The 23,937-nt window shown below is 42.4% G+C and overlaps 2 protein-coding genes and 1 long non-coding RNA gene across 3 annotated transcripts; 1 reads left to right on the forward strand and 2 right to left on the reverse strand.

Moving 5' to 3' along the window:
- The first annotated feature begins 3,852 nt into the window (after positions 1 to 3,852).
- On the forward strand, positions 3,853 to 5,334 carry LOC136768738 (uncharacterized). The gene is made up of 3 exons (XR_010822022.1): positions 3,853 to 4,200; positions 5,040 to 5,105; positions 5,249 to 5,334. It is a non-coding gene; the product is annotated as an uncharacterized LOC136768738 (long non-coding RNA).
- Positions 4,861 to 12,530, reverse strand: LOC136768737 (E3 ubiquitin-protein ligase TRIM39). The gene is made up of 7 exons (XM_066723093.1): positions 12,407 to 12,530; positions 11,607 to 11,711; positions 10,841 to 10,939; positions 9,240 to 9,266; positions 8,646 to 8,672; positions 8,309 to 8,335; positions 4,861 to 8,159 (listed from the first exon to the last, which is right to left on the reverse strand). Exons 1-7 carry the CDS (start codon positions 12,525 to 12,527, stop codon positions 7,615 to 7,617), a joined length of 951 nt encoding a protein of 316 aa, XP_066579190.1. The 5' UTR covers positions 12,528 to 12,530; the 3' UTR covers positions 4,861 to 7,614.
- Positions 12,531 to 13,376: 846 nt separating this feature from the next.
- On the reverse strand, positions 13,377 to 16,671 carry LOC136767277 (C-type mannose receptor 2-like). Its single transcript, XM_066721058.1, has 7 exons — positions 16,621 to 16,671; positions 15,731 to 16,066; positions 14,898 to 15,233; positions 14,473 to 14,805; positions 14,060 to 14,392; positions 13,593 to 13,943; positions 13,377 to 13,384 (listed from the first exon to the last, which is right to left on the reverse strand). The coding sequence occupies exons 1-7, from the start codon at positions 16,655 to 16,657 to the stop codon at positions 13,377 to 13,379; spliced, it is 1,734 nt and encodes a 577-aa protein (XP_066577155.1). The 5' UTR covers positions 16,658 to 16,671.
- Positions 16,672 to 23,937: the final 7,266 nt, after the last annotated feature.

The following is a 23,937-nucleotide window of genomic DNA, read 5'->3' on the forward strand; positions in this document are numbered from 1 at the left end:
TGGACAGTGACAGCTCAGAGGGTGATGGGAGGGCAATTGAGCACCAGAGCATCATGGTGCCCACTCCCCCCCCAGAACAGGAGGTAGTTATAGTAGGAGACTCAATTCTTAGAGGTGTAGATCACACAGTGTGCTCTAGTGACAAGGAGACCTGCATGGTATCTTGCCTGCCTGGTGCTCAGGTTGCAGATCTCCCTAAACTAGTAGACGGGCTACAGGCCAAAGCCGGGGGAATCCACCGGTCATGGTCCACATTGGAACCAATGACATAGGAAAAGGTAGGGCAGAGGTTCTGCAAGACAATTTTAAAGATTTAGGAACAAAACTAAAGAGCAGAACCTTTGACTTAATATTTTCAAATGACCAAGACAGAGTCAGAGGGACACTAGGTGGAGATCCAATGTCAAACTGTGATCACAATATGGTTAGCTTTGAGGTATTCTTTCAAAAAACAAGGATCAAGTCTAAAACAATGGTCTACAATTTTAGAAAAGCAAACCTTGAAGGTATGAGGCGGCACAGATTCAGTTGAAAATGGATGGTTATATTTTAAGAATATACTACTTGAGGCTCAGGAGAAATTTGTACCAAAACTTAGCAAATTGAGGACCAACAAACATTGGCCAAAATTGTTTAATAGAGGTATGCAAAAAAATATAAAGAGAAAGAAAATGTTGTATAGTGCATACAAAAGGGATGGAGACTAAACAAAATACATAGAATATGTTGAGCTGCAAATAGACCTTAAGAAAGGGATCAGGAAAGCAAAGAGGGAAATAGAAAGAAACAGCTCTTGGAGCTAAAACTAATGCAAAGAGCTTTTTTCAATATTACAACAGCAAGAGGTCAATAAAGGAGGAAGTGAAACAGATAAAGAGCAAAAATTGAAATATCTTGGAAAACAAACAAGATGTGGCAAATGTTCTAAATGACTATTTTTACAAAATAAAAAACAGATGACATGCCACAGGTTGACAATCAGTCCAGTCAAACCCTAAGAAAGATCAGGATAAATGAGGAGGAGGTACTAAAGGGACTAGCAGAATTAAAAACAAACAAATCACCTGGGCCAGATGGGATATTTCCAACAGTACTTAAAGAAATTAGCGAAATTATTAATAGGCCGCTAACTAAAATATTCCAAATGACACTTAGAACAGGGGATGTGCCCACTGACTGGAAGACAGCAAATGTCACACCAACCCACAAGAAAGGGGACAAAACTGAACCAGGAAATTACAGACCAATCAGTCTCACCTGCATCACCTGTAAAATGTTGGAAAAAAGTATTAGACAGAAAATAGAGGAGCATCTTAATGAAAACCATATTCTTGGCGATAGTCAACATGGGTTTAGGTGAGGCAGATCATGTCTTACTAATTTATTAGAATTTTTTGAACATGCAACTGCAGCTGTAGATCATGTGAAATCATATGATATGATATACTTAGATTTAAAAAAAGCTTTTGATAAGGTTCCACACAAAAGACTGATCCTCAGACCCTGGGGGCAGCACGACTGCAGGCACAAAGAGGACGTGGTCATCATGTGTTCGGGTACAATGGCAACTCTTTCTAAATGTAAAGAAGACAAAAACTGATGAAAGGTTTTACTGGAGTAACTACTCTCTTCTCTGTCTCTTCTCTCTCTCTGTCTTTCCAGAGTTCAAGCAGCTCAGGCTGGTGAGTGAGCAGTTTGAATGTGCCGGACGAGTGGAGGTCTTTTATAACGGCACCTGGGGCAGTGTCTGCTCCAACCGCATGAGGGCTCACACTGCCACACTCATATGTCAGCAGCTCAGCTGTGGAGACAGTGTTTCCTTAGATAATGCTAACCATGTCCCGGGTCTGAAATGGTTGGATAACATTGAATGTACAAGGCACCACACATCTCTGTGGCAGTGTCCTTCCTCACCGTGGGGAGACGACAGCAACTGTGATGACAGAGATGTAGCTGAAATCATTTGCAGAGGTTCTGTGTTTTTAATCTTGTATTGTTGTGCTTCTTATGTAACCAAACATGTATTTACCAGCTAATTAATACAAAGAGTCTTACAGACAGCCAAGAAAACCACTAATCAGTTTCAAGTAAAATTAAACAACACTCAGGAATGGTCTTGTAATTCTTCAAGAACTCTAATAATGCATAACTGAGTGCAATGATCAGGGTAATACCATAAGTAATGATTGCTATTCCTTGATTTTCTACAATTGACTGAAATAATGTTGTGTAATTGACGCTTCTTCTCAATAGGGAAAAAAGTTAAAGCTACTACCAGCCCCCCAAAGCCTTGTTCAGAAGACCCCAATCAGGACCAGTGTCCAGGTACCTGTATTCAGTTTTTCATTAGCCTTCTATATCCCTACTCTGTATATGGAAAGGATGCCAAAGTTATGTTGTTGTAGTACAACCAGGTCTGTTTGGATTGAACACATCATAGTTACCACTTATTTCAAACAGCTGTTGTAAACTCCCTGTTCATTAGTCACCGACCATAGTTTTGATTCATCGCAGGTAGCAGATATATTTGCTTCAGTGCTTCAGTCACAGCACATAAATCCAATCAGCCAGTACTGTGTCTGTCTTTGTCCCAGAGCCCCCGAAGCCCAGGCCCAGGCCTCTTCCTCCTCCTCCTCCTCCTCAGGCTCAGCCAGGCCAGTCCAATCTGCTGATTGTCTGCGCCACTCTGGGGGCTCTGGTGTTCATGGCGGCCATCCTGGCTCTTGTGCAGATGCTGCGCTACAGAGCGCTGAAGAGAGGTGAGCTGTGGGCTGCAGTCTGTGTGATGTGTTATAGGCCTGCAGAGCCATACAGTGATGTCACTGCTCCTGTCATTCCCCCAATCAGAGTTCGCTCAGCTGGAGACGACCTCCGACCCCCTCCAGGACGGCCTCTATGAGGAGATCGACCACAAGCCCCACAGACAGGGAACGTACAGCCAGTACAGGGCAGGTGAGTCTCCTGCTGCCTCACCACTGAGCCGCCCTTTAACCCCATTCTCACTCCACTCCAGGGCATAGCTTTATATCCACAATAATAAAGAATATTCTGATATTTAATGGTAATGGTAGAGTTTAGGGGTGTAAAGTAACGAAGCACAAATACTTTGTTCCTGTACTTAAGTATGTTTTTCAAGTATTTGTACTTTAGTTAAGTATTTACAGTACCTGCGTCCAAGCTGCAGTGCACCGATAAGTCTTGTAGTGCAGTGTACAGTATTGTTTGCTTTCCGTGATTGGAAATGCATTGTATTGGATGGGAAAGTGCTATTTTGGTAATTAGCAGCTGTTTTGTGTTGCATTAGATCGATGGCTATTGTGCATGTAGCTGTGTAGCGTTGTCATAATGTTCTTTTTCAAGCCGGTTATGAATTGTCCATGTTGTAAAGCGGTGCAGTGACCTGTATTCTTGTGGCAGGTATTGCTCTCAAGTCTCACGCATTGCCCCTAAAATCTTAAGCATTTGCCCCAAACATTTTTGTGCCCAACCTCTGTCTCCTGCTTTTGCTGGCAGCAATGGTATCTGTCACTGCATATTTTATTTTGTGACAAATCTCATGCATTGTCATTTTGAAAACTTGAGAGGTATGCAAAGACATTGTGCGTAATTGTAATATCGATTATTGTGCATCCTGTGTTATCATCGACTGAAAATAGTGGTGCCCCCTCGGTCATTCCTGATGCCTCCTTGCGAGTTAATCCTGCCACCAGGTCATTAAAAGACAAACATCCATTAAAAAGATGTGGGTGAACATAACAGCAACTTTACTTTAATGACAGCTGTCCATAAGATACAGTATTAATAAACAATATGCATAATTAAATGTGATTTTTATTTTACATATTAACTTTATTATTCACTTTATGATATAAATAGTACAATTGTATATGAGAAAAGGTCCCAAAATCATGTCCATGGTGATGTTTACACTTTATATGAAACAAAAGTTTTTAAGATGGCATGCGCTGTCACATCTGCCAGCCACTGTTCCCCTGTTCACCACCAGAGGTCATCATCACCTGAATACTAACTCTGCAATCATCCAATTAACATTCCTACCTTCCATGTGCACTTGTCCTACTAACTCTCGTCACTCATTGATTCTGTGAGCGTTGCTGTGTGATCTCTGTGCTGCAGGGAGCCTCCTGTCTGAAGAGCTGTCCTATGATGACATTGGAGCTGAAGGAAGTGCGGCTGCAGGTGAGGCCAGCTGGGCTCTGGAGTGACGGGTACCCTGTGTTGTTAACACACTGAGCAGCTGCCTTACACCCCCTCCCACTCCGATTTCTCGGGCCTGGTCCCTGGGGTGTCCCAGTTTCTTCTGGGTATCTCTTTCTCCATCACTGACACGCAGGGCCGGCACTACCTATAGCCAGAGTAGGCAATTGCCTAGGGTCTCGGGCTTGGAGGCGGGCTGTAATATACGCGAGTGTAACGGGGCTCATTCGTGTCATAATGAGATCATTACAAAGTGATGTAACCCCTCAGTAAAAGTAGTATAGTGTTAATCCTCCTCTGTTAGGAGTCCCAGCCTGTTAGCGTAGAGGGCTTAATACTCTGCTGTGCTAGAGCCGCTGCAGAGCAGAGTGCTGGAGGTGCGTGGCTCAAATCCCGGGTGGGCAGCCCCAACTTGCATCGTCTGCACCAATCAAGAGGGGGGCCTCCAACATAAATTTTGCCTAGGGCCTCCAAATGTCCAGAACCAGCCCTTCCAACACGAGTCATGAACTGAACTCTATGTCTAGTTCCTACTAACTGATGGAAAAACAGTTAAGGACAGTTCGTTCCCAATAGCAATGATTAGATCAGTTAAGCGATCAATTAGGTAACTGAACAGAAATCCCAAAACACAGGGGCTCTGCAGGACTTGAGTTAGATGGAACTCTTTGGACAACTCTCCAACAATGAGATTTGAGAGTCTAGAGTTACCATGTTTACATACCATGTTCTCATTTCCATATCTATATTTAAATTTGCAGCATGTAACCCAGTACATGTTAATTCAGTATCGCTGGGCTGACTGGTTCTCTTCTCTGCAGCCAGTCTACCTGCCAGTGAGGATGACTATGACGATGTGAAAGAGGAGGAAGACGCCTCAGTACCAGGTAGGCTCTCCGCTGGCTCTCGCAATCTGCAGATCGCACTGCTGCAGTTGGCACCTCTGTAAAGAGCAGCCCAATCTGATCACTGTGTCAACATGAGGACAGTTTACAGGGATAACCTTTGACTGTGTGTGTTTCCCCATCAGAAATAAAGAAAGAGCCCCCAGGAAAATCCTCTCCAGACTTGGACTACCATGGATATGAAGAGGTGGAAGAGCCTGAAGTGAGAGAGGCTGAAAAGTTCAACTGACCAACAATACAATCCTCCCCCAGCAGCTAGACAGCTGACCAAAATCAAAATAAGACATGATACAATACAGGATTTTTCTCAGTCTTTCATATAAAGTCTTTATTGGTATTCATGTTTTAATTATCCTCATATCCAATTTTGTAAAAGTAAAAAGGAGAGACACTGTATCACACTGTAAATGGTGCTTCACAATCATGTGTTTTAATGGTAAAAAAAAATGTTTTTTTTTTTTTAGGGATTGTTCATACTAGTATCTGTTATGATTTTTACAATCTTTAAAATGTTTCAATCTTCCATTGCTGTGAGATTATAATCTAAATTAGATTTTTTGCTGAATATAAAAATCCTGCAGTAGAATTTCAAAGCCAAGGCAATTATTTTCCAGGGTATCAAGCGACATCACTGTCAAAAAGATTCATACTGATAATTACAGATAAAAATAAAAAATACATGTACAAACTATTACGAGTACAAATAAAAAATATGAGTACCACCATTTGCCCAGCGATGGCTTGGTGTCCCATCCTGGGTGTATTCCTGCCTTGCGCCCTATGCCTGCCGGGATCGGCTCCAGCTTCCCCACGACCCTCACCAGGATAAGCGGTTTCGAAAATGGATGGATGGATGGATGGAGTACCACCATAGAGACAAGATTTCTGTCAAAAACATTTGTGTACGAAAACTTACAAGTACATATCAAAATTACAAATTGGAAAGAATAAGTCACAAAGGTCACAAGCAGAGATTGTCAATTGTGGGAACAATTGATGAAGATTTAACAGCCATGCGTTAAGCTATGGATTTCCCCTGTATCATGATCCCGAACAAATGCACAGTATTTAGATGCTCGGACTATCATTTTAGCCTGGGTGTAAACATACAAAATGCAAAAATAATTTACTTTACCTTATTTTGCAGGGCTGCCGCATCTTTCACAAAACTGCCGCTTCATTTTGAAAAATGAGGAGTCTGTGATATGTGACATCACAACTGCAAAGTCTTAGTAATCCTAATATTGATTGGTTCAGGAGTTGTTTTTTGTTGTCCCAGGAACAACAGCAACACAGCAAAATAAGGTTGTCCTTGGTGGTATTAATCACACATTTTTCAAGGTAGTGATTTATTTTTGCAGTATGTAAAGTTAAGAAACATCTACCTGTCATTTTTCAAATTTGTGTTGGTTTCTCGGGCAGCTGGATGTCTCTGGCACACAAACCTGACTCATGCACACTCAGTACCTTTTGCTCATGTCATTCAGAAAAACATCTATAGTCAGATGAATGTATTAAGTGTTGTTATGGGTAATGTTGGTTTACCAATATAATTAAATCCTCATAGATTTTTTTCACAATGTACAATATCTGCCTGTAACCTCTGACGTATTTGTGACAGTGATTAAGCTCTTTTGAATTCGTAATTTTGATTTGTTCATGTAACTTTTTGCAAGTTGTAGGCTACTCGTAATTTCTTGAGAGCTGTACTCATATTTTTGATTTATACCCAGAAGTGATTCTAGGGTATGTGGGGGCCCCAGGCAAAATAATTGCTGATGGTGTTTGGGAGGGGGGTGCGGCAGAGTTTTCTCCCGGGAGAGCAGGGAGAGCAGGGAGGGGTGCGGCGGAGTTTTTCCAATTTGGCCCCCCCCCAGCCTGGGGCCCCAGGCAATTGCCAGGGATGCCTACCCCCTTGAAACACCCCTATTTATACCCATATCTTTTTGTGATTTGTACTCATATTTTTTATTTGTATCTGTAGGTACAAAATATTTTCACGGCTATTCCATACAGGGTGTACCTGTATCCAGGCAGTTTACTCTACTACTCAAAATTGCATTTTTATTTATCAATCTTTGTTGCTTTTATATCTTTTTTTTTCATATCTTATAAATTGATGGTTACTAAACTAACTGTTACTAAACTATTGACTAATGACACCGATATATAAAGTGTTATTCTTTTGGTTTCATTTTGGAAAAGATATAATAATAAAGTAACAACATACATCTTGTACATTCTATGTAAAAGAGAAGTCTGACTCTAAACTTTACAGTCCAGCAAAGCAAGAAACCAGCTTTAAAACAAGCATAGGAAATACAGCTGTATATGGGATAGTATGAACCTGGGTCATGCAGTATTTGAGCATTTGAAACGTATTGTGCCGTATTGTGCAATAGTCTACAACCGAAGACAAAGAACAGATCAATCAAACTAATAATAAAATCCTGTTACAGAAATTCCAAACAACCCTTAGCTTTCCCAAAACTCAGACCTTCCCTCTGATCGGAGAGATGATCAGCGGACCTGGGTTCATGCCATCTGTATTCATACCAGGACAGAAGAAAGCACACAGTCTGTCGGTGAAGGTGTCAGTGAAAGTATAGATATGAGACCTCTTCTCCACATTGTAGAAAGAGACCTGCCCCCCCTCATAGTCCACATACACCCCCACCTTCTGGGGCTTCAGACTCAAGGGGAGGGGGACAGGGCTGGCTGCATTGGCTCTTAAATATGTTCTGTTAGTCAGCTGTATTGTCCAGTAACCATTCTTAGGGGTTAGAATAACTTCTCCCTTCCTGCTGACTGATTCTCTGGCCACGCCTAAGTACCAATCAATTTTCATCCCCACCTCCACCTCCCAGTAGCTTCTCCCGAAAGCAAAGTCCCCCTTTCCCAGGACGTTGATGATTGGATCGTATCGCTGGGGAACGTCGAGCACATTCTGCGCGGTGTCTCCCAGTCTCACCTGTTTCCTGTCCTCGGACAGGATGAGAGAAGCATGGGCTGTTTGCGGATCCAGGGTGACCTCGGCTTCGGGGGAAGAGGGAGGAGAATAGAAAGTCAACGAAACATACAGATGCCTGGTTCAGTTCCAGTCCCACACCTGCTGCTTGGCCCTGAACCATCCCCACAAGCTAGGAAGTGTGTTTGTAGATGCAAACTAATAAACAAAACCGTACCTGATGCCTCACATATCCATTTCCACACTGGAAAAGAAAAAAAAACAGGATTGTAAATATATGACTTACTGTATATAACAGGATGCTTTACCTGTACTAGTACAGATGATTTGATTTAACAAATTATTATTTAAACAGATATGGAAATCAGACTCCCATGGCCTCGCAGATCGAGCTATTTTCCAAATTCTGAATCTGTAGGTTTTGGTATAGCCTATAGACAGCTCCCTGGCTCTGGATACTGTATACATGCACATACAGTGGCAGTTAGAAATGATAACTGTATAGCCATCATTTGAGAAATGTACATGACCATTATTGCTTTTAATTTATTTACCTGGTTTAAGGATAACGCCATTCTGTCCTGTAGGGATACAAACACTGTGTTTAGTTACATTTTCTTCTCAGCTGTATTCTGATTTGCTGAATTGTATTTGAATGAGGGCTCACAGGCAGGCAGTGGTCTTGGCAATCACTCGACTTTCAGAGGAGGGAGGCTCATTCACCTTCCTCTCCACAGCTTAACATGCATATCTTTCCTCTCCTGTTTAAGTTAATTTCTTCATTGAAATGTAAGTACATTGTGCTCCTTTTCCTAAAATAATAATAATAATAATAATAATAATAATTATAATAAGTATGACTCTGAAACATGAATTAATATGTCAAATAAGATACATTCCACTAATGTTATGCAATGCCACAAAGTCTGTTACCTATAAAATATTGCCAGATTTCTACAACAAAATTTGCATTAGTGTCCCTCAGCTGTGCACTGTAGTGTGATGGCTCTCATTTAACCCTGTGAAAGTCTGTACAGAACATCCAGAAGCCATGTGGTTGATGCTATAGATGTCATGTCCTTCTAGCGCTGATAATAAGAGATGGTGCTAAAATGATAATAGGTAAAAGAATAACATCCACAACTTACTTGTTAACTCAGAGAATACTTGTCTGACTGTGGGGGAAAAAAAGCAATTACGTATGCATATATTTATTTGGGAGGGGGGCAATCATTTAGAATGGCAAGATTTCCTACAATATATGAATGGAGCATCAGCATGTTACTGTAGTGTTATTAACCAAATTGTTGTTGGGTTGTATTGATACATTAAACTTAGAATCAATTATGTATATATACACTCACCTAAAGGATTATTAGGAACACCTGTTCAATTTCTCATTAATGCAATTATCTAATCAACCAATCACATGGCAGTTGCTTCAATGCATTTAGGGGTGTGTTCCTGGTCAAGACAATCTCCTGAACTCCAAACTGAATGTCTGAATGGGAAAGAAAGGTGATTTAAGCAATTTTGAGCGTGGCATGGTTGTTGGTGCCAGACGGGCCGGTCTGAGTATTTCACAATCTGCTCAGTTACTGGGATTTTCACGCACAACCATTTCTAGGGTTTACAAAGAATGGTGTGAAAAGGGAAAAACATCCAGTATGCGGCAGTCCTGTGGGCCAAAATGCCTTGTTGATGCTAGAGGTCAGAGGAGAATGGGCCGACTGATTCAAGCTGATAGAAGAGCAACTTTGACTGAAATAACCACTCGTTACAACCGAGGTATGCAGCAAAGCATTTGTGAAGCCACAACATGTACAACCTTGAGACGGATGGGCTACAACAGCAGAAGACCCCACCGAGTACCACTCATCTCCACTACAAATAGGAAAAAGAGGCTACAATTTGCACAAGCTCACCAAAATTGGACAGTTGAAGACTGGAAAAATGTTGCCTGGTCTGATGAGTCTCGATTTCTGTTGAGACAATCAGATGGTAGAGTCAGAATTTGGCGTAAACAGAATGAGAACATGGATCCATCATGCCTTGTTACCACTGTGCAGGCTGGTGGTGGTGGTGTAATGGTGTGGGGGATGTTTTCTTGGCACACTTTAGGCCCCTTAGTGCCAATTGGGCATCATTTAAATGCCACGGCCTACCTGAGCATTGTTTCTGACCATGTCCATCCCTTTATGACCACCATGTACCCATCCTCTGATGGCTACTTCCAGCAGGATAATGCACAATGTCACAGATGTCGAATCATTTCAAATTGGTTTCTTGAACATGACAATGAGTTCACTGTACTAAACTGGCCCTCACAGTCACCAGATCTCAACCCAATAGAGCATCTTTGGGATGTGGTGGAACGGGAGCTTCGTGCCCTGGATGTGCATCCCACAAATCTCCATCAACTGCAAGATGCTATCCTATCAATATGGGCCAACATTTTTAAAGAATGCTTTCAGCACCTTGTTGAATCAATGCCACGTAGAATTAAGGCAGTTCTGAAGGCGAAAGGGGGTCAAACACAGTATTAGTATGGTGTTCCTAATAATCCTTTAGGTGAGTGTATATTGGGCATGGTATGTTATTAATATCTGGCACTGTGTTCTCACAATCAATTAAAAAGTGCAATTTGCCATGTCTAACCTAATCATTTACCTAGAATTCTGTCTGCAATGCATCACACACAAAATATGTTTTTAATGTTTGTTTTCCTTGTACACTAAAGGCTATTTACCGGTCTTGTCTTCATCGTTAGGGTAGCACATCTCTGTGATGTTTTTTTGCATCATATATTCATAGTCCTCTTTCTCGTCCTCCCATTCCTGGTGCAGAGCTGGATGATTGAGACCACATGTCAGAGAAGAGGCCCCACACAATTGAGACAAATCATCTGAGGCATGAATACCCTTTTACTGTACAAAGCTGCTTATTTTACGTGTGTGCGTGTGTGTGTGTGTGTGTGTGTGTGTGTGTGAATAAACCAGCTCCTGTCTCACAAAACCTCACCTTTGCTTTGTCAACTACGTGTTTTAATAAAAAAACACAAAGCTTTCATCTGCAGGAACTTTTTTCTTTCTTTTATTCCAGTGAGATATTACATTACATTATTTGTCATTTAGCTGACACTCTTATCCAGGGTGACTTACATTTGTACCCATTTATACAGCTGGGCATTTTACTGGAGCAATCTAAGAGAAGTTCCTTGCCCAGGGGTACAACAGCACTGCCCCACCCAGGATTTAAACCCACAACCTTCTGGTTATGAGTCCAAAGCCCTAACCACTACCCCACAGTGCTGCCTATGAAAGGAAGAGGCAATGATAACAGTGACATTAATATCTGTTCTGACATCCAGGAAACATACTGGACAGTTTCCTGAGAATGGTAGTGACTGATACACATTTTTTCTGGGGCAAAGCTGGGCTCTGTCTGTCTGTATGTTCCCCGTTCCCAGAATGGGCACGTCTCTGACAGTGGACTCCCCCTGGTTTGATACTCACAGTACACAACCAGGGCAGTGATGAGCGTGAAGAGCCACAGACAAGCGAAGACTAGAGAGATCCTCTTATATAGACACACTCTCGCTTCGGCACTTTGCTGAAACCCTTGGGAATAATGACCAGTGACAGACCGTTTAAAAAAATAAAAGCAAAACTAATTGTATAGCTACAGTTTTATGTTCATTTCAGTTTTTTGTTTTACAGGAATCTTATTTCAACAATGTGTTAAAGCAACCTATGCTACAAAGCATACTAATTATTATAATGGTCATATATATATACACAAAGTATTTGAAACAAAATTACACACAACCATTCCCATGACCTGACTTGTGTTACATTTAATTAGATTAGCTCTAACTAATCTAATGTTTTTAGTTAGTTTTACTTTGAGAAACGTAAAAACGAACTAATGTTGAAATTACTTCAAACCTCAGTCACATTTTCTGATCTGTTGCTGTATTGATTTGTGATACAACAGGTTATTATCGGATGTAGAAGCATATTTTCTTCCATTAAAAATAAACATATTTGGCCCAAAAGAGACTTTCAGATGTATTGTATGACTCCATCACCTGTTAGGCAAAATACATAAATATAGTGTATGGAAACAGTACATTTTTTTTTTTTTTTTTTTTTCCCCAAACAGTAGCAACTATATACGAAAAATACATGAAAATCGCATACAAACCTACATGTTCCCTCCGTGTGAGAGGACAGTACCTCTACCAGAGGATCTCTCTAACAGAAGATTCTGCCATCCTGGCATTCTGGTTCCTCAGATCTCCTGTCTGACTTACCTCGGGTCGGCTGGGTGAGTGTCGCATGAATAGCCATCGATTTCAGGCTGGAATTCTCATACACGTTTTCCATCTTCAACACGCTTATGGCAAAGACTGACAAACTGTGTTCGTCTTCCATGCAGGAAGCTGTTCTGTGTCAGGGAGACGAGGACCTCTGTGGTTTGTGTGCATGTTGTTTTGTGGTATGGACAGGATATGCCGTTTATTAATCTTTCATAACCATCTTTGTCTTTCTTTCTAAGTGTCTTTTAAACTTCCTAACTTTCTACATTTCATCCTAATTAACTTTATTTCTAATTAACTTCCTCACTTTATTTCATTCTAACTTTTTCTAACATTCAAATGTTTTTTTCCTTTTTTTTCTTTCAGTCATAATTGTAAACCAAGATTGTCTTGACTACGTAGACTTAAAAATATCTTTGTTTTCAAATTCCAAAAGAGGACAACTCTTATTTCAACATTGCAGACAGAGTTTTACTGAAGTAGAACAATGTGAGATACAATATACTCTGACATGCTATCAAATAGGTTAAAAATCGATCTCTCTTAAATAGATTCCCGACACCCACTCCAAAATTTTACAAGAGAAATCAAACTGCGGTTCTTTCCATAACATTTACGTTAAACATCCATTTATGTCCACATGACAGTTCTAGTCTATGTTGCTACAGTCTTCAGATGTCCATGCTTTGCCCTGTATGTAACTTTTACACCCTGAGTAAGAAGTTAGTTCAGTTTTCCTAGCATACCATAACACCAACGCTAAAATATTTCCATTGAAATTAATGGAAATTAAATTTAAAAAAGTTCACAGATACAGATTAACCCTAAGTAAAATATATGTTCTTTAAATGTAATTTAAGAGGGTTGCATCAGAGAAAAGCTGTTCCTGGAGAACACAGGCACGTCCCAGGCAGCCTCACTGTGGAGTGCTGTGGTGCTGCAGATGTTCTCAGCCTGGGGGTCCTCACTGACCTGAGGAGGAGAAACAAAACAGAGCAGCAGAGTCAGGGATAACGACCACACAGACACTGCGCTGCCACAGCTGCAAATCCTACACTGATGAAAACGGGGGTTAAGGATCAATAATACAGTGCACTGAAGGAGCACGACTCAAATAGACGCAGACATACATGGTTGCTTACCGCACCATTTTAACAGGGTTGTGTCTGAGGAGCGGTACCTGTGTAGCAGATGAAGTTCATCCTCTCACCACAGGATCTCCCAGCCCAGCCGCCGTCCCTGGCAGACAGGGCTCCACAGTAGCTGGACTTGGGGCACTGGCCATATCCTCCCTTCGTCCCGTTGTTAAACAAAAGTGGCTCCCTGTTTACCCAGAACCAGGAGCCCGTTACGAGGCTGAGTCGCAAGCCCAGCCACACATGGGACGACTGGGCATCTGCGGACGCCGAGACCGCGTAGAACTGGTCCCTCTTCGAGACAATGCTGGTGAGGTCAGTGTGGTGAGATCGGCAGTAGTCCCGGGCCTCCTCCCACGTCATGTTCAGCTTCACCAGGGTGATGTTGTGCACTTCTAAAAAAATAGAAATGGAAAGAAGAACTTACATATGACTATTTACATACATGATCTTACATTTTTTTGATAAGGAAAAACACAGACACATGTTGGACACAGAGGCCAATTATTACCTTCGTAACAAACAAATGAAATTGTTGTCAGGCAGGGCAAATACAACCATTTGCCATTTGAAGTGGAAGATACAGCTGCACACTCATTCGAGACTGATTGTGGCACGTTCCAGTCTCGAAATAACGACTTGCTCCCATCGGACCACTTCCAGGGGTCGTTGAACAGGCCTATCCAGAAGGCTCTGCCCAGCCCGCTCTCCATCACTGCTTCATTCTCGCTCTGGTCCTGTATGGAGGCCAGGTCAGTGTAAAGCTGCCTGCAGTGTCCTTGAGCTGCAGCCCAGGTTTTCCTGGTCTGAAGCAGCGTGTATGTCCGGGTGCCATTACTGTATTCTGTTAAACCAAAAAGCAAATGGAACAAGTCAGTTCCGCCTAGACAATAATCGAGGACGGCAGAGGCACTTTGCTCTTACCCTTGTAACACATGAATGGTAGCTGGTCATTACAGTCTCTATCCTGCCAGTATCCCTCTGAATCAGCTGAGGCACAGAAGTGAGATGTCTTCCAGTTGGAGTAGAGAACCGTCTCTCCATTGACCCACTGCCAGTTCTCTCTATCACGGTATAGCCCAATCCAGAGGAACCGAGAAGACAAATATTGAGCCTTCATCTGCACAGCCTGCTGGTAATTGTAAATAGTGGGCAGATCGGTGCCATACTGGTCCCTGCAGAGCGCTTGCCCTTCAGACATGATCTTCACCTGTCCTGTTCTCTGGCAACTTCCCGAGTCATTATCATATCCACCAACTGTAATACAAGATAACAACAGCGACTCTGAGCACAGATAGCACATTCTCCTGCCCAAAAACAAAATCACAGGGACTGCAGGGGTCACTCACCTTCACAGCACAGGACCTCATTACTTCGAGAACATGAGGCATCCGCCCAACCATCACTGTACAGAACCACACAATTTTCTGGGGCCGCCCAGTTGTTCGGTTCTTGGTTGTTCCAGTCCCGGAACGCCGAGACACCCCCGTCTGACCACTTCCAGGGGTCGTTGAACAGGCCTATCCAGAAGTCTGTGCCCTGCCCGTTCTTCATCACTTCTTCATTCTCGCTCTGGCTCTCTATGCAGGCCAGGTCATTGTAGTTCTGCCTGCAGTATTCTCGAGCTGCAGCCCAGCTTTTTGCCTGCTTGATCAATGTATACGTCTTGTTGCCATTACTGCCCACTAAAAACAGATCAAGCAGTAGGCCAAACAGACTGTCAGTAATTGTGTGCTATCACTAAACATTTTTAGCGGTTCCCAATGTTTAACATTCATAGAGCATTTTGCTTACAGCTGGACTAAGGAGAGCATGTGTTTTACCTAATGCTGACATATAGTCCAAAAGCACAAACAATAATGGCCTAACTTGGCATAATTTCATTGTATAGTGTGACAACCATATAGAAATGTGAATCTCCCCAACCCCCGCCTCCCATCATAAAGGAATTGTAGTTTTCCTACAAGACTGTTACATTAGAAAATTAGAAGACACAGAAGTTTACAAACGAGAGGAGGCCAGTCTATTTTTGAATGTTCCCAAGTTATCTCTGCATGTGCCTCATAACTAGGCCAAGCTACAGGAATTGCTCCATTATCACAGGAGACCTCATTCGTGATAGGTCTGTGCTAAGTATGAACTCACGCGGTTTGCTGTTGGGAAGGTACATTTGTTACTTTACCTGTGTAGCACATGAAGTAGTGTTGGTAAAAGCATGGTTTATCTATCCATAATCCTTCATTATTAACCAGAGTGCAGAATGATTTTCTTCTCCAGTTGTAGTAGGTCACCTTCTCTCCATTGGACCACAGCCAGTTTTGCCCCTTCCAGGACAGCCCAATCCAAGCATTCGAATCAGAAGACGGACTAAATAGATTCAAGATTTGCTCTGCAGTTTCTTGCTTGTCCACAGTGGCCAGGTCTGTGTACATCTCTCTGCAGTAGCGCTGGGCGTCATGCCAAGACTGAGGGCTTCTCACTAAGTGGTATATGGGGTAGGAAGCAACTGCACAGAGAACTAAAGGAACAATGATTACAAAGAGACTGATGTGTTTTATAGTAAACACAGACGTGTTATTTGTGTTTGGTTGTTGGTTTATATCGCCTGTAATCATGGAAGTAAAATATCTGCAATTTTGTCATGGTTCTTGAAAAAACACACTCAAGAACATCTTTATATAGTACATAAGAGAAAAGGCTGAATTTAAGTAAAAGCAACATGAAACGTTTGCATGAATTTACAGATTTGCATAATAATGTATAATTGTAGCATTGAAACAAACAATATATTATATATTGTAGTGCCACCTCCTGACAGTACAGCGCTACAGGGAGTCTGCACCAGACATTTGCATAATAGCGGCAAGGAGCATGCTGGGACTCCCTGGGACTTGGGTGGACACTGCTGACTATGGGGGGAAATGTTAGTTGTGTACATAGTTGCCAACAGACTATTAAGTATGTACTATTACAGAGGCCTTTGAAAGAATCTAGATTCAATTAAGACCATTTATGAAAGCAACTGGACAACGTGCTCCCCTCCTCAGAAGCACACGCTCAATATAATCTCACCTGCCAGCAGAATGGTGGCCGCCATAATCTTTGCCATCTCAACAACAACAAAAAACACTGGAGGGAGAGATAGAGACATAAATATATCATCCTTTTATCAAAAAGACACCTGGTAAAGTGACACAGTAATTATAAAAAGATCACTCAGAAATTAAGTGATTACTCAATTACCAGGCAGCATTGTAATAGAATATTACACTATATTATTTCACAAAAAGATCAACAAACAAACATAATTATTACATGTAGCGTATGGCTACAGGGCTGTAATGCACACACACACACATATATATACATACATATATACATACATGTATAAAAAACACACCAATCAGCCATAACATTATGACCACCTGCCTAATATTGTGTAGGTCCCCCTTTTGCCGCCAAAACAACCCTGACCCCTCGAGGCATGGACTCCACTAGACCTCTGAAGGTGTGCGGTGGTATCTGGCACCAAGACGTTAGCAGCAGATCCTTTAAGTCCTGTAAGTTGTGAGGTGGGACCTCCATGGATCGGACTTGTTTGTCCAGCACATCCCACAGATGCTCGATTGGATTGAGATTTTTTTATACATTATACATAGTAGCAGCCTACTCTCAATATGCCCATATGTGTAGACTTGTGTATGACATGAGGACTCACCAGCCAATGAGAAGCTTGACCCTGTCTCTCAGTCATAAGCTTGGTCAGTCTTGGGGGCAGTGTGGCAACAGCAGTTACCAGGGTTTTCCTGTGCTTGATCTTGATTGTGGTCATGTATGAAAAAGTCACTTCACATAAATATGTAGACCCAAATGGCAGCAATTCATTCACTGCATGTTTCCCCAAATCAGGATATTCCTTCTCCACATCACACCAGAACTGTGACAGTGTTGTCTCCAAGTACCTCATCTTTAGGCCACGGTCTGAGGACACATCCTATCCTGTCCTGTCCTGTCCTCTGGTAGGAATATTGTTAAGGATTAAGCAACCAGTGAAGTCTGGCAGAATTGCTTTCAATATCAGGGAGGTAGGAGTTGAACTCACGGTTAAGTTTGGATAAATGTGTACTTACTAGTTGCACTATAGGAGCTCAGTCAACATCACCCGTAGAAATGTAGCTGTTGGGCTGCTGGAAACAACTTCTCTTCACATTTCCTCTCCCAGAGTTTGATCTTCTTCATGAATCCACACACTTTGTCATACATGTTTAGAATGTGTGTGTGTGTGTGTCTTTACCTTGCAGGTTGTTCAGTTTACTGAACACATCATCGCTAGGCAAGGCGGGCTATCCAGTCTATTCTCCAACACAGCCACAGTGTGAGTGCTCTGACAGAAAAGCACGCACTTCGTTGCGCATCTCAAAAATCCTCTGAAGTGTTTTCCCTTTTGATAGCCAGTGTACGTCGGTGTGACGCAGTAGCTGTAGGTGCTCAGACACACTGCCATGCCAGCCTTTCAAACAGTCTGATTCAGAGGCCTCGCTTCGATGAAGTGAATCACTTTCACTGCGTCATTCAAAACCTCATGTAACTCATTCTCTTACGGGCCTGTGCCTCCCTGTGATTGATTGATTGATTGATTGATTGATTGATTGATTGATTATATACGTGTACGTGTACGTGTGTGAAGCAGTACTTGTTGGTGCTCAGTCCTACTGCCTTATTTTATTTTGTTCACGTGTGTTGATTTTATTTCACTGATTGTTTTATTGCTGGATTGTTCACGTTTCGTTTTACACTTACGCACGAGTTTTCTTTTGCACCTGATGCGGAACACCTGACTACTTAAGCAGGCAACCTGTCCCCAACCCATGGCACTGCCACCCCCATCGGCTCCCACTCATGACTGATTGCACTCCCGGCTGTTTGAGACTGGCCTTGGAGTGAGTGAGTGAGTGAGGCGCTGCGCAGACTGGACTCGGGCAGCTGGGAGGAGAGAGGCGCAGTGAAGGGCTGAGAGGGACGGGCGCAGGCGCACTCTGGTTGCCGGGGAGGGGGAGTGTTATCTGGGTAGTGGGTGCGTTGATGCTGATCCCCCCCCTCCCTTCACCACTGACTGCGCCGCGGCGGGAGAGCTGCAGCTGCAGGAGGGGAGCGCCGCACTGCGGGATCTGCGCAGCTGGCCTGCGTTGTCAAGGCGGATTGGCTCTGGAGCGGACTCCGACTGCTCTGAACTGAGCTCTGTTTTTATTTAATTTTATTTATATTTGTGTTGTACTGTAGTCTTAGGCTTTTAGTAGGTTTTAGTATAGAAATTATACTTATGGTATTACAGTATAATTTCTATACTAAAACCTAGCGCATTAAAGGTGATTTTTAGTTTAGTTTTAGAATATTTAATCCCCAACCCTTATTTGTATAAATTGACAGACTTCGTGCCATGCTAATTAGATCTGTTGCTGAACTGTACCTTACAAATAGATATCTGCTTGTATTTGAGTGCTCGGGGGAAAGGGTGACAGGGGGTCCCCAGCTGGCTGCGCTTCAGTGTGGGTGCCGTGGTCTGATTGGTCCAGTGCGCACATCCAGCCGTGCTACTGTGACGCATCGGCTGCTTTCTTCACAATCACCGTTTCTACGAGATTCACCGCTGCAGGCAAAATGTGCTCCTCAGCGATAGAAAACGGTGCCCGGTTATTAGTCGTAACCAGAGGTGTGTTGGGTGAAATTTGAGTCTTGCCATGCTTCAGCAAAGATAGCTTAACTAAAGTTTATGATACACAACTATGTAATAGCATGTTTGTTTATGTCTATAGCAAAAAATAATGAAATCACTGTCCTGGATCTGCTGCTTCTACTGCTGATTCAGACTCGTCTGGTCTGATTGCACGTTAGTAGACGGAGACCGATCGACTGATTTGCCTTGCTGACCCTCATTATGCTGTTGTATATGGAGGATAATTTATTCCTAATAAATAAAATACGAAACAGATCTGCATAAATAAATAAATAAAAAGGGACATACATGTGAATGATTGTAAATGTATTTATCTAAGTATGTATCTGTTTGTATATGTATTATATTTGTCTTATGTATTCTAAAAATGTGTCACAAATGATCCTCCATAGTTGTGTAGCAGCCTTTATAAAGTCATATGCTGCGTGGGCTACCATTGAAAATGCATTTGCACCCCCATTTCCTGCCAGGGCCACACATGTATGTATATATATATATACAGCTCTGGAAAAAATTGAGACCACTGCATTTTTTTCTTAAACCAGCATCCATACATGTATAGCAGCCATTCCATTCCATTCAAATATTTATTTGGAATTTGAGAGAAATGTGGTTTGTTTTGCGGTCCGGCGGGGTGCCAGCGAAGTGCGGTCCGGGGGGAGGGTGCAGGGGCTCTGACCGGCTGCACACACAACATTAGGATGGCCTGACATTGTTCTGACACCAACGCACATTCAATCATTCAATTATGCAAAGGGATAAAAGCAAAGCAATCATTAGGATCCACAATTTTATCAATAATACCCTTATAGTGATGATGAGGCCTTGGTTAAATGTATCTCTGCTCCAACCAATTGCTTTTATCCTGATATCTCAGCCCTGAACAGTGTCTGGTCCCTAAAGAGATAGACGTGAGCTCCTTACCTGTGCAGCACAGTGTATGTCGCCCGTCTCACTGCTGTCTCCAGGGGTTTCTATCCTGCTGCTGTGTGTATCTGCAGCACATTGAGAGGAGCAGCAACATTTGGGCGTAACATGGAAATAACAGCAGAAGTTGCCATGACAATGTCCTGCAGGGAGGCAATACGAAAGAACGAACATGGAAATGAGAACCTGAACCATTTGTGTTCAAACCCATACCAAAACAGGTGATTTGTTAGTTTTTAATGCCAGTATATTTAGTAAGCGAGTTGGGGTCCAAAGACATCCTTTAACACAGTCCGAGCTCCTGATTTGTATCTTCTCCTCAAAAGCGTGTGTGTGTGTGTGTGACTATATGTGCATGTATACACTCACCTAAAGGATTATTAGGAACACCTGTTCAATTTCTCATTAATGCAATTATCTAACCAACCAATCACATGGCAGTTGCTTCAATGCATTTAGGGGTGTGGTCCTGGTCAAGACAATCTCCTGAACTCCAAACTGAATGTCTGAATGGCAAAGAAAGGTGATTTAAGCAATTTTGAGCGTGGCATGGTTGTTGGTGCCAGACGGGCCGGTCTGAGTATTTCACAATCTGCTCAGTTACTGGGATTTTCACGCACAACCATTTCTAGGGTTTACAAAGAATGGTGTGAAAAGGGAAAAACATCCAGTATGCGGCAGTCCTGTGGGCGAAAATGCCTTGTTGATGCTAGAGGTCAGAGGAGAATGGGCCGACTGATTCAAGCTGATAGAAGAGCAACTTTGACTGAAATAACCACTCGTTACAACCGAGGTATGCAGCAAAGCATTTGTGAAGCCACAACACGTACAACCTTGAGGCGGATGGGCTACAACAGCAGAAGACCCCACCGGGTACCACTCATCTCCACTACAAATAGGAAAAAGAGGCTACAATTTGCACAAGCTCACCAAAATTGGACAGTTGAAGACTGGAAAAATGTTGCCTGGTCTGATGAGTCTCGATTTCTGTTGAGACATTCAGATGGTAGAGTCAGAATTTGGCATAAACAGAATGAGAACATGGATCCATCATGCCTTGTTACCACTGTGCAGGCTGGTGGTGGTGGTGTAATGGTGTGGGGGATGTTTTCTTGGCACACTTTAGGCCCCTTAGTGCCAATTGGGCATCGTTTAAATGCCACGGCCTACCTGAGCATTGTTTCTGACCATGTCCATCCCTTTATGACCACCATGTACCCATCCTCTGATGGCTACTTCCAGCAGGATAATGCACCATGTCACAAAGGTCGAATCATTTCAAATGGGTTTCTTGAACATGACAATGAGTTCACTGTACTAAACTGGCCCCCACAGTCACCAGATCTCAACCCAATAGAGCATCTTTGGGATGTGGTGGAACGGGAGCTTCGTGCCCTGGATGTGCATCCCACAAATCTCCATCAACTGCAAGATGCTATCCTATCAATATGGGCCAACATTTCTAAAGAATGCTTTCAGCACCTTGTTGAATCAATGCCACGTAGAATTAAGTCAGTTCTGAAGGCGAAAGGGGGTCAAACACAGTATTAGTATGGTGTTCCTAATAATCCTTTAGGTGAGTGTATATCTGTGTATGAGTGTGTGTGCATGAGAGAGTGTGTGTATGTGTGTGTGTGTGAGCTAACTCCATTATGACCGATGTCAGAGTTGCCTCAATTAATTTAAGACTGGATTATGTTCAATTCCCCAGTTCATTTTCATCTGTACATGACATACTGGCCTGCCTGGTCATGAGCAACAACAAAATAAACTTGTCACGTTCAAAACAAACACCCAGTGGTGCAATGTATATGATAAAAGACTGAATTTGCTTTTTCTCATAGGTAGGTTCCATGAATGACTTATGTGGCACATTCTTTGTCTACATTTGGACTAAAAAAAACAGGTGTTCATTCTTTGCAAGGTTGTATCTTTACAGCCCTGTACATATTAAAAACACAAAACTAAACATTTCAAACTTGTATGGAAGATGAGATGAGAGATTTTGAGCTTGTGTTTTCTGGTGGTTTGTTTTGTTTGTGTGTTTTCTTTAAAATGATGACCTTTTAAGAGCTGCTGCGCTGTGTGCAGTGTGGAACATAGTTATATGCAAAGCCACTGCTGGGATTATTGTATGGATTCATTACTCTACTGCCTCTAACCAAATCAAGTGCTATGGAATCCATGCAAAGGAGACCATTTAGTCTCTTGTAATTGTTTGCTTTGTTGCAAACCACTAAAAACTTTGAGAATCCAAACATTGTCTTGAGGATAAGTAATCTTCTCTGTTATTGTTACAATTGTACTATTATTATTCTTCGTAGTTGTAGTAGTAGTAGAATTGTTGCTGATCCCAGAACTTCATTATTTAGTATGCTTACCCCTGCATATCATGAACTGCACTGCACTTTGGATCACACCACAGTGCAGTATAAATACTCGCAAAAATACATCAGAGTTTATTTCCATAATCGGCTTGAGATTTCCTGTCCCCTCTCATTATGGATCACATTTAAGCACAGTGCGTCACAGACTGCCACGGAGACAGCACAGAGAAAAGGGTGGCAGGCACTATACTGGCCAGGTAAGGAGCTCATCTTTCTGTCTCTGACCTGGGCTTCAGCTTGTATCGTACAGCATCTGACGTTTTGTCACTTTTTCAGCCCACAGGTTTTCTTCTAGTACTTTGCACCATCCATTCGTCCTTCAATCCCATTACATGATGCTGCCACCACAAGGCTTGACTGTAGGGATGGGGTTGATGGGGAGATGTGCTGTGTTGGGTCTGCATCAAAGGTAAAGCTTGGCATTTAGACCAAAGAGTTCAAATTTGTATCATCTGATACATCCTTTGCCATATTTTGAACACTGGCTGTTTCAAAGCTCTCTTTGGTCTCACATCTTCCATTTCTTGATGATTGAGTAACTCACAGGGATATTCAGAGCCTTGCTTTGATGGCTCCTTGGTCTTCATGGCCAAGGAACCTCACTGAAAGGTGTTATTACATAGACCGAGGCCATTCAACTAATTGTGTGGCTCATTAAGGTCATTTTGTGCATCTGAATTAATTTAAGTTTGCAGAGCAAAGGGTTTGAATACTTACAGTGCCTTGCGAAAGTATTCACCCCCTTGGCATTTTTCTGATTTTGTTGACTTAAAACCTGGAATTAAAATGGATTTTTGGGGGGTTTGTATCATTTGATTTGCATAACATACCTACCACTTTGAAGATGCAAAATAATTTTTATTGTGAAACAAACAAACAAAAAAAAAATTAAGCGTGCATAACTATTCACCCCCCCGAAGTCAATACTTTATAGAGCCACCTAATGCAGCAATTACCGCTTGGAGTATGTCTCTATAAGCTTGGCACATCTAGCCACTGGGATTTTTGTCCATTCTTCAAGGCAATCTTTGCCCATGTTTCAGTCTCAAATCTCTGGAAGACTGAAACAGGTTTCCCTCAAGAATTTCACTGTATTTAGTGCCATCCATCATTCCTTCAATTCTGATGAGTTTCCCAGTCCCTGCCGATGAAAAACATCCCCACAGCATGATGCTGCCACTACCATGCTTCACTGTGGGGGATGGTGTTCTCGGGGTGATGAGAGGTGTTGGGTTTGTGCCAGACGTAGCATTTTCCTTGATGGCCAAAAAGCTAAAATTTTGTCTCATCTGACCAGAGAACCTTCTTCCATATGTTTGGGGAGTCTCCCACATGCCTTTT

This window comes from Amia ocellicauda, chromosome 14, assembly GCF_036373705.1.
Source record: "Amia ocellicauda isolate fAmiCal2 chromosome 14, fAmiCal2.hap1, whole genome shotgun sequence".
Taxonomy (NCBI): Eukaryota; Metazoa; Chordata; class Actinopteri; order Amiiformes; family Amiidae; genus Amia; species Amia ocellicauda.

Excerpts from the sequence above, each read along its gene's own strand:
- LOC136768737 (XM_066723093.1), bottom strand. The coding sequence starts at position 12,527 with ATGGAAGACGAACACAGTTTGTCAGTCTTTGCCATAAGCGTGTTGAAG. Across the intron at positions 10,940-11,606 it reads CACTGCCCTGGTTGTGTACT|CTCTGCACCAGGAATGGGAG; the intron begins GTGAGTATCAAA and ends TCAATCATCCAG. Across the intron at positions 8,336-8,645 it reads TGGCGTTATCCTTAAACCAG|TGTGGAAATGGATATGTGAG; the intron begins GTAAATAAATTA and ends TTTCTTTTCCAG.
- LOC136767277 (XM_066721058.1), bottom strand. The coding sequence starts at position 16,657 with ATGGCAAAGATTATGGCGGCCACCATTCTGCTGGCAG. Across the intron at positions 16,067-16,620 it reads GGCCACCATTCTGCTGGCAG|TTCTCTGTGCAGTTGCTTCC; the intron begins GTGAGATTATAT and ends TTGTTCCTTTAG. Across the intron at positions 14,806-14,897 it reads TGAGGTCCTGTGCTGTGAAG|TTGGTGGATATGATAATGAC; the intron begins GTGAGTGACCCC and ends CTTGTATTACAG.